Source organism: Rhamphochromis longiceps, linkage group LG7 (genome assembly GCF_057381845.1).
Source record: "Rhamphochromis longiceps isolate RC_006_pf linkage group LG7, R_longiceps_female_GT1.1, whole genome shotgun sequence".
Lineage (NCBI taxonomy): Eukaryota > Metazoa > Chordata > Actinopteri > Cichliformes > Cichlidae > Rhamphochromis > Rhamphochromis longiceps.
The window spans coordinates 43,838,756-43,848,594 of NC_140563.1; the positions used below are offsets into that span (position 1 = coordinate 43,838,756).

Consider the following 9,839-nt stretch of genomic DNA (forward strand, 5'->3'; position numbering starts at 1 on the left):
AAAATGTAGCACCTGGTTTTTTCATTATGTCTTGCGTTTAGTTTACCTGTTCACTTTTCATTGGAGTTTAAACGCAAATAACAGTGACAAAGACATAAAGTGAGCAGGCATGAGTGGGAAGAGCACCCTACCTTTCTCAAGACCTTCAGGTGCATTAAACACACCTCTACTTGAGAGTTAGATCCTCCCACTCCCGCTCACCTGCATATAAGCACACCTGTAGCATCAGCAGCAAACAGAGCCTACTACATTCTTCTGGATCGTAGACTGACTCTACCTGAACAAAGTCCTGGTAAGGAGAATATATATCTTGTTGGTTTTATTCTTTTATTCTTTATTTTTAGGAATCAGACTTAAATGAAACAGGTAAATATTAATTAGTGGTTTTGCTTGCTTGTTTAATACATTTAATTAGTAATAAGGTTGTTATCATGGAATAATTATAATAATGCACTGACATGAATCCAAATAAAACTTCTAAACTTCTTGCTCAGTTTCATTCAAATGGTCAGCACACATATTAGTCAGTTGATAGCGTGATGATGATCCCACATTATAAAATGCCCATTTCCTGCTGTACAGCGTGTCCCGTTGTGTTGCTGGAATTCACTCTGAATATTTTCTAGATCATTTTCCCAAGCTCTATCTCTCATCTGAACAAGGACTGTCTGTCTCCTGCTGGGTCCTTTGTAGTGTTGTGGGAACGGTGTTGTGAGGATCAAGTGACAGAGAGACAGAGAGGTTCCCTTGACCGCTAATCTGCTACTGAAACTTTGCGAGCGTACACACACACACACACACACACACACACACACACACACACACACACACACACACACACACACACACACACACACAAAGCCACCCTGTCCTTCACTACGTTTGACATCCAAAAAACAGTTAACCTTTTGTAAAGTCAAGGAAATACCATGAACACCTGTTGCGTTGGTACTAATATTACTGACAGTAACATCATTGATCATTAAAAACCGATTACAAAGACGTGCCATTTGAAGGCGCATAGACACCTGTATCCTTCTCTGTTTGCTTCTGTTCTTTTAGAAATCCTCTATCAGTCTCTTCTTGAATATAAAACACATCTTATTATCAGACGTAAAAGAATATGTGAGAGTCCCACAGTCTCAGTGAGAGGCTCTTCTTCAGCCCATAGCCGAGCTGTGGTCATTTGCATTTAGATTTTATGCTGACTTGAGTTGAATTATGTCTGCACAGAGCTGAGACTGACAGACTGAAGAGTCTCCGGCCACGAAGTCAGTCATCTCTTGATGCAGATGCTTAGGATGAACAGCCACGAGGCAGCCGTGCATACGCTCATTGAAAGACTCCTTTCATCATTTTCAGTGGGCGATCAGTGGTCTTGAATATAAGACCCTACTTGTATTTCCATCAAAGTCTGCTGAAATGCTAGAATAAAGCACATTTGCTCAAGGATCACAAAAGAGCTTTTCTACAACCGGATCTCATGCAACACTACATTTAAATGACTGCCAAAGGTCAAACAGACTGGCTTTTGAAGTTATGATGTGTGTAATTTAAACATTCATCTGCTCTCTTCGAAGATATGAACCTGTAAGAGACTAAACCTCTGTGATTGTGCTCTGGTTCTGTTTCTCAAGTTTATGCATTTCCTCCGTCTTGTCTTCGTAGTTAAAAATAAACGTATAAGTACCCCAAGGGTAAGTCATGCTACATAGCCAAACTTAGCTAATATGTAATAACAGAAATTAACCATTTAATGTAAGATGAGAGCAGGTTTCAGCATTAAAGACAACTAAAAGTAATGGCTAGCAATGGAAATACACAACCAAAATAAATGTACATATGCTTTAAATACAAACAACTGGCTGAGATTAGTAGCTAACATTATAGCTAACTGTCAGCTAATAGCACAGAACTACTAAAATCAAGTTTAAGCTGCTCACTTGTTAACTTATAGGATGGATAAATAAATAAATAAAACACATTTAAAAGTTGTCATTAAAGTTATTCTAGTCAGTCTTGAGGAAAAAAATATCTATTTACCAACTGGTTGGCGAGTGTTTGCTGGAAGTCGCTGGCTGTCGGTATGAAATCAGCTGCAGAGGAGGCTACCTTTTTAATGTTTAATGCAGATTGCAACAGTTGCCTGTAGTTTGCTTGGAAGGTGCCAGTTGTCTGCAAATAGTCACAAAATACTTGCCGAGCAGTAGTAGAAGTTTTAAAAGTTTGAGGCAAACCTTAAACGAAGAATGTTCATCTTTAAAGTAAAATTTGTACTTCGTTGCCCCAACCAACACGTTTCAAAAGGTGCAGCTTTTACTCTGAAGGCGCTCAGAGAGTAGTTAGTGAATCTTTGCACTCAAGAGCACATGCTCCACGGAAACTACCAACCAACAAAATCAAGCTTTTTGCCAAATGGTCGGGTATCTGGCAAGATCTGTCGCTGGCTGACGGGGCAAGGCCTAGCATCAACCTCCAGCGACCATTTGCCATCAGGTTGGGGAATACACATTTTGCCCTTGCGACCAATGGTGTCCAGGGCTGTGTAATTGGCGTCTTGTTCAACTGACCTGACATTTGTCACATTTACAAAAAATGCTAGACAAGTTAACGCCATGCGGTTAGTGGTCACATGACTGCAAAACCTTGATATTGTAAGGTAAAAGCTGTCCAGATCCAGTTTAAATTGAGTTGATAAAGGGGCCGTGAGGCATATCAGAAAGGTTGGGAACCACTGGCTTGAAACACAACATTGTTTAACCCCCGAACCTTTTTGCTTTGTTCTTTACGCCTTCACAGCCGCCAATCATGGCCTCCAGTATTTCAATGAAAAGCTACTCTATTGGCCGTCAGCCCTCCTTTTCCAGCCGTTCGCTGATGGACACCGGCCGTGCTCGCTCTCGGGCTTCTGTGTCTTTCGCTGTAGCGAGCCCGCTCACCCGTTCAGCTTCCATCAGCCAGGATCTCAACGGGCCAGCAAGCCTTCAAATTAACGGACTGCATGGCAACAGCACCAATGAGAAGGAAGCTATGCAGAGTCTCAACAACCGTCTGGCCAACTACCTGGACAAGGTCTGACAATAACACAGCACTCCACTGTTACGTTATCAGCCCAGGAAATAACACAAGCAGTAAGCTGAAAGACTTTGATCATTAACCTGTGTCCTCCCTTCTCTGTGGCTCTTTGTATCCTCCAGGTGCGTTCACTGGAGCGCTCCAACGCTGATCTGGAAATGAAAATTAAGCAGCTGATGCTCGAACGCATTCCCAAAGGTCATGACCTCGATTCCATGATGGCCCAAGCTCATGCTGTTGAGCAAGAGGTAGGCATCGAGTGGCAGGCAGGCAGGGGAAAATGTCAGGTCAGCATAAGATCTGAGTTTAGAAGGGGCAAACAAGGCTCAAGGTTATAATGACTGATCACTTTACATAGACAAAACATTCATGCAAATATCAGATCTATTTTAGCAGGAAGTGCACTAGGAGAGTCATCACAGGCAGAATCAGCTCATACTTCTAGTTAACAAGTAGTAAAAGAAGCCAGGCCAGAGTTAATGATTGTTTTGTGCTTTTTAAAACAGAATTAGTCACAGTTCAATGAAGCTCGAACAAATCCAACTCTTAATGTATCATTTAGAAACCTTGTTGCTATTAGTGTAACACACAAAGGTAACATGAACATACACTAAAGTTAAATTATATTATATAAGCTTTAGTCCAGGATTTAATGCTATTATTGACCTATGTTAATATTTATCAGGTGAGGAAGAAGACCTTGGAAAATGCTCGTCTCATGCTAGAGATCGATAATGCTAAACTGGCTGCCGATGACTTCAGAATCAAGTGAGTGATTAATGATTGCACCATGGTGATATAAAGCTGTTTTCGCAGAATGATACAAAGAGATGTTTCTGTTAATAATGTCATTGACGCCTCTGTCAAACATTTGCTCAATCAACAAAAAAATGTTTGCACATTAACACAGCGTTCTTTGGAAAAAGTTATTTAAGTACTGATTATTAAATTAAAAGATTACTGTAGGAACACTAAAAAGCATAAAAAGGATAGTATGTCAGCTAACATACAGTTTTCATTACATACAGCCAAATATTTATCAGTATATATCAGTAAATGTATATTTAATACAAAGTTTTTCTTATTATTAGAAAATGTTTGTGTTCTTTGAGTTTTTATTGCTGTATTAATTAATTTCAGGCTACTTTTGTAAGACTTCCTGACTGCATAGGCATTTCTTACTACTTTGACTAATAAATATTATGCAAAGGGAAGTCAGAAGCAGAAGTACAGCAACACAAATGCAAATGTTTAACTTTAATTATGAAAAAACAAAACATTAAAGTACTTTTTCCTGCAAACATGTCATATCCAATCATATCCATAGGCAGTTTCTACCGCAGTAAAAACAAGGGGGGGGGAAAGCAGTTTATCTGTGGAGGTAATGAATAAAAGTTTACTGTAATATACGATGCTGCTCGTCTTTCCAAACTACTAGATGGGAGACTGAAATGGTGATGTGTCAGTCTGTGGAGCGAGACTGTATTGCCCTGAAAAAGGCCAAGACCGATCACGAGCAGATCATCGCCTCTTTGAGGGGAGATTTGGACAGCCTGAAAGAGGAACTTTACTTCCTCAAGAAAAACCATGAAGAGGTTAGTGTGTTTGCCACCATCCCCATGTTCTCGTTTTCTCTTCTCACTACTTGACATTTGTGTAGTCTCATTTTCATTTTGGCCCTCTCCCTTCCCCAGCCTGCCCTCACAAACACTTGCTTGAAACACGCTTGACCCACTTTGGTGGACTCAGTGGGCTTTTTTAGCGCCAACATAGACAGAAAACGATGTGTGGTTGAGGAGAGCGCAGCGATAGGTGGTCCTCTGGTTACTGTGGACAAAAGCAGCAGGTAGATCTGGTTGCTCACACCTGCTCTCTCTGTCCAGTCAGCTGATCCGAGGTGTTCTCCAAGGCAAAGATAAACTTACCCCCTCACACCAAAGGAGGAACTGATCTCCCTTTTACTGAAACAAGACTGTGTAGATCCTATTTAGTGCCACTTAGAGGCCACTAGAATAATGTGATGCAAAGAAAGAAGCAATATGTCCGAGACTGGAGGTTTTTAAAACCTCATTTTCACAATGAAACAATGAACTGCTGCAAATATTCAGCATGAATTTAACCAAATAAGAGTAGATTATTAGAACAGATCACATATTCTTAATTTTTATGTATTTTACCCATGTGGTGCTTGCTTTGTGAATGTGAATCTCTGGAATCTATGCCTTTTTGTTGAATATATGGCAACTCATTTAGATAAGCAGTGTCTCTTTGGGGAGCATTGGGACATTAGATAGACCCTAAGCAAGAATTCAGTGACTAAGCATGAAATATATAAACTATAATTCAAGTTTGTTGCCCAATAAAGTTTAGAAAAATGTGTATAAACATATATCAAGAGCTTTAGTAATACACTACTTTAGAATAAAACAGACTAGTGACAGAGAACAATGTAACAAAGAAGAGAGAGTGAAAGAAATCCACCAAGCATGCTTGAGCAGGATTATTTGTGTGCAAGTTGAAAGGCCAGGGGTAAGCTGAGCTCTTTCCCATTCAGTATTTATGAGAAACATCTAAATAATTAAAGTGCCATCACATCCTCTCTGTCACTCTGCGGTGTAGGGTTCAGCGATCTCTTCCACGCCTTCTTCATATGCTGACTGTGGAAACCAGTGTTGGTTACATTTAATTAGAAGTGACATTTAATACACAGTGCAACTAAAATAATTTGGTTTAAAAATGACAATGTGAGCAATGTAATAAAAACAATCTCCTGTGTGCCTACAGGAACTCGAGCAGATGAAGTCTCGTATTGCCAGAGATGAGGTGAACGTGGAGGTGGACTCTGCCACCGGGCCCGAGCTGGGCACCATTCTGTCCGAGCTGCGTTCCCAATATGAGGGCATTGTGAAGAGGAACAAGGAACAGGCGGAGCAGTGGTATCGCAAGAAGGTGTGGGGAGTAATATCTAGTGTGAATCACTGTAATAATGTTGAATGGTCCTCGCAAAGTTACACAAAAGGTCACAGAAAACACTTCTTTGCCAGCTGGAGACGATGCAGAATGAGGTGAAGGAGAGCAACGAGGCTCTGAGGGGAGCTCAGGGAGAGCTGACCGAGAGGCAGCGCTTCCTGCAGACCCTGGAGGTGGAGCTGGAGAGTCTGCACAAACAGGTGAGCTGGGATGCAACAGCAAGATGAAACAGCGCACGGACATACTGTAAATTCCTTTAGCTTCCACTCATCACCAACTGGTCATGTTAGATGGTTTTTCCTTCCGACTGTCTTGTGCTTGCTCATAGGGGTTGTCTAATTGTTGGAATTTTCCCAGTTAGTGTATTTACCTTTAAATACAAAGCACCTTACTGTCATTTGACTGTATGTAAAATCGAATTGAAAAAGTCACTGTGTAGACAGAGAATGTCTACACAGTGACTACAGCAAGAAAAGTCGCCCATCCCTAGGAAAGGTTGTGGTGTAGGTGAGGGTGTGGTCTTACTTCACTGCTGTTTTTCCTTTCTGCAGGCAGAAGAGTGACGTGTCTGTGTTTCGGTTAAAAAAAACCATTTTGAGTTGTGCAAACATAGCCTAATACCCGCAAGAGCAGTGCAAACACACCTCAGGCGTGATTCTAAATTTATGGTTACGAGTATTAACTTTTCAAAAAGCCGCACTGAAATATGGTGTTGTATTAAAGAAAGAGATTTGTCCAACAGCAACAGAAAATCCTTACAGCTGTCCAGATAAGTTTCGTGTACATTCTTTGTACATTTCCAGACCACTGCATCTTATATTCTGGGAAAAAATCATTTTGTTTTTCTTTCGTTTAATCCTGTGTTGACAGTAAACATGTTTTACCGTGCAGGGACATATCACATTCAGTTGCAAAATAGTATGGGGTGAGGTTCAGTGGCGAGGTGGGTTAATTGTGTCTGAGCAGCAAATGTTTGCTTTAGGTGCCAAGGACTTGTCCGTTCACAGGAGTTTGTTGATATGGGCTTGGGAAGCAATTTCAGAATCAGGCGACCTACTATGTCATCATATTACTGATCGCTGGTTACAACACAACACAGCAGAGTCACTGTTATGAGGAGAATCATAGGGTTATCATGTCCGGTGGACATGCCGGTGTTTTTTAACTTGATACTGATATCACGACTATGAGGAATATTCACGGCAATTCCGGATATAGATTGCTTTGTTTTGTTCCCTTTTGCTCCTCAGATAGCAGCTCTGGAGGGAAACCTCGGTGAGACGGGTCAAAAGTATTCTGCTGAGATGGAGCGGCTGCAGGTCACCCTGAACCAGCTGGAGGAGGACCTCTCTCAGCTCAGGCTGGACATGCAGCGCACCAAGACCGACTACGAGCAGCTTCTTCGCATCAAGCAAAACCTGGAGATGGAGATCGCCACCTACAGACGCCTGCTGGAGGGAGAGGACTCGTAAGTATAGCAATACTAATAAAGATGTAGCGCATGTCTCAAAGGGAAATTATAATTAAGTATGCTTTACCCAGCCCTTTAAAATAAATCTGTATGTTAGCTTTGGCCAGCAGGTAACACAGAAACTTTAGTGAAGAAGTTAGAGAAGGACAATAACACACCTGATATACTCAGAGATTATGGTGCATCCTTGTAGTTTGATGTTCAGTCAGAATGGGGATAATTTGGCTACACTGTTGCCTTGATCACAATACCTGTATGATCATCTTACATCAAGCGTTTCTTAGCCTGCCGCCTGGCATTGTTGGGTGTAGCCGTTCTCAGATGTCAGCTTTGGTGAGAACACTGTTACTGTGGCAATGTTCTCAACAGACAGGAAAACTGACGAGAGTGTAAACTGTACTGCGTTGTTTATAAAACCTAATCACAAAAAAATATAATGATAAGCAAGTTGTAAGAAACTGAAGCTTGCTGTCAGTGTCCGGGCGTGTTTCATGCTAAGAGTCCTTTTAGGGCAGTGTTTTTCTGATTGGCTGCCCCTAACAAACCGAAGGTTTGAACAACAAATGGGTGGGGCTTTTGCACTCACAGCCAGATCTGTGTGCCTGAGGTGACTATATTAAGGATATCTGCTCTCACTGACATCAAAAAGAGCTAAAAACTGAAATAAAGCTGCATGAAACCAGCTATTATAAAATATATATAAGTTCCCTTTAAATGATTGCTTTGATTGTGTTAGTCTTGCTTTAATTGAAAGGTAATTCTAACAGGTTTTCTTTCTGCCCTTCAGAGTCAAAGAAGTCCCTCCTCCACCAAAAAGTGAGTGAGTTATTGAAAACTTTATGGAAGGAAAGAATGACCAAAAGTGAAGTTATGAGAAAGATAAGTCAAGCAAAAAAGGAAAACTGTATTCAAAGTCAAATGTGGATCTGAGCCAGCATTGTAGTAGACAGACAGACAGACAGACAGACAGACAGACAGAAGGGTATATCTATCTTTTACCACACCCAGGAGGCCCACAAATAATTATAGTTATGTAAATATCCAAACAATGCACAAACCACTTACAGCTCAGCTCCTATAGCAACTAATGTGGGTCTGAAAACATTTCCCCCGTGTTGTGTGTCCTAATCTCTCTGACTTGCACTGCTGGATTAAGAAACTGGAGTGTGATGTGATGTGAGATGAATAGGTAACACAACTTTTACAAACTCTGTGCTTTAGTAGCAGTCACATATCATCCTATATGTGAAACTACTGAGATTTTACATTTTTTTAATGTATTTATATGCGTAAAAAACTAGTTTAGTCAGCCTCACATTCTCTTCTCATGTCTTTTAAACACAGAGGAGCCCGAAGTCCGCACCAGAAAGATCGTGAAGGTGGTGACTCAGACCGTGGTCAACGGCAAGGTGGTGGACGAGTCCAGCGAAGTGGAGCAGATTGAGGAGTCGAAGAAATAGAACAAGCAAAGAGCCAGCTGAAATTTTAAAATAAACAAAATAAGTAGAAGTTAGAACTTTTTTCAAAAAAAAGGAGAAAAGGAAAAACAAGAAAAATTAAGAGTCCGCCCTATTACTCATGAATTGTGAAAATGAAGCTGAGAGCATTGTTGGAGGTACAGTAATGACTGACTATGAATATCCTGTGTTTCCTATCATCTCACATGAAACGTGATTCAGACGTCACTACAAACAAGCTATGCTTTGCATGAGTTCATTGACTTTTAGATAGAAATGTGTGAAAACTGACTGATCACTGCTAAACTCTGTTTTACTAATAAAGGGTTTTGTAGTCAAATGATGTTTAATTCCTAGTGCGATAACATTCATTTTACTAAATGAACCTCTGTTCCTTTTACAACAATTTCATGTCTGCTGTTTACTGTTTGCATTCTGAATACAAAGACAGAATAAATCCACAATGTGTCCACCTTCTCTATTCTTACATCACCTTTGATAATGGCCTAGATTTTGGGATTTTTTGAGTCTGAATTGAGCAACTTAGAGTCAGCCTAAAGGCTTCATGAGGCTATTCTTCAGCACAGAAGTGCTTTGCCATGTTAAACGTCTGTGAAGGTTCTCATTCAACCAGGTCATCTTAGTCTAAGAAGATTGGAAAGAAAAGCGCCTGGACTTCTTTAAGTTGTTTGAAGACATTTCACCTCTCATCCGATAGCTTTTCTTTCCCAGCTCCTTAGGCCATGTTTAAAAGATTTTATTTAATTAAACAAGTTTACTGAAGTTAAGCATAAAGTGCAGCCAGGTTTAAAGGGACAATATATAAACAGTCATGAAAAGTACAACCTAGGGCGATCGTGGCTCAA

General features: G+C 40.6%; 1 protein-coding gene across 1 annotated transcript; it reads left to right on the top strand.

The window, feature by feature from the left end:
* Nucleotides 1-200: 200 nt before the first annotated feature.
* On the top strand, nucleotides 201-9,454 carry LOC146665967 (keratin, type I cytoskeletal 18). Its single transcript, XM_085413778.1, has 10 exons — nucleotides 201-292; nucleotides 2,800-3,072; nucleotides 3,198-3,323; nucleotides 3,761-3,843; nucleotides 4,514-4,670; nucleotides 5,860-6,024; nucleotides 6,120-6,245; nucleotides 7,296-7,513; nucleotides 8,304-8,332; nucleotides 8,861-9,454. The coding sequence occupies exons 2-10, from the start codon at nucleotides 2,809-2,811 to the stop codon at nucleotides 8,974-8,976; spliced, it is 1,284 nt and encodes a 427-aa protein (XP_085269904.1). The 5' UTR covers nucleotides 201-292; nucleotides 2,800-2,808; the 3' UTR covers nucleotides 8,977-9,454.
* The last annotated feature ends 385 nt before the right edge of the window (nucleotides 9,455-9,839 follow it).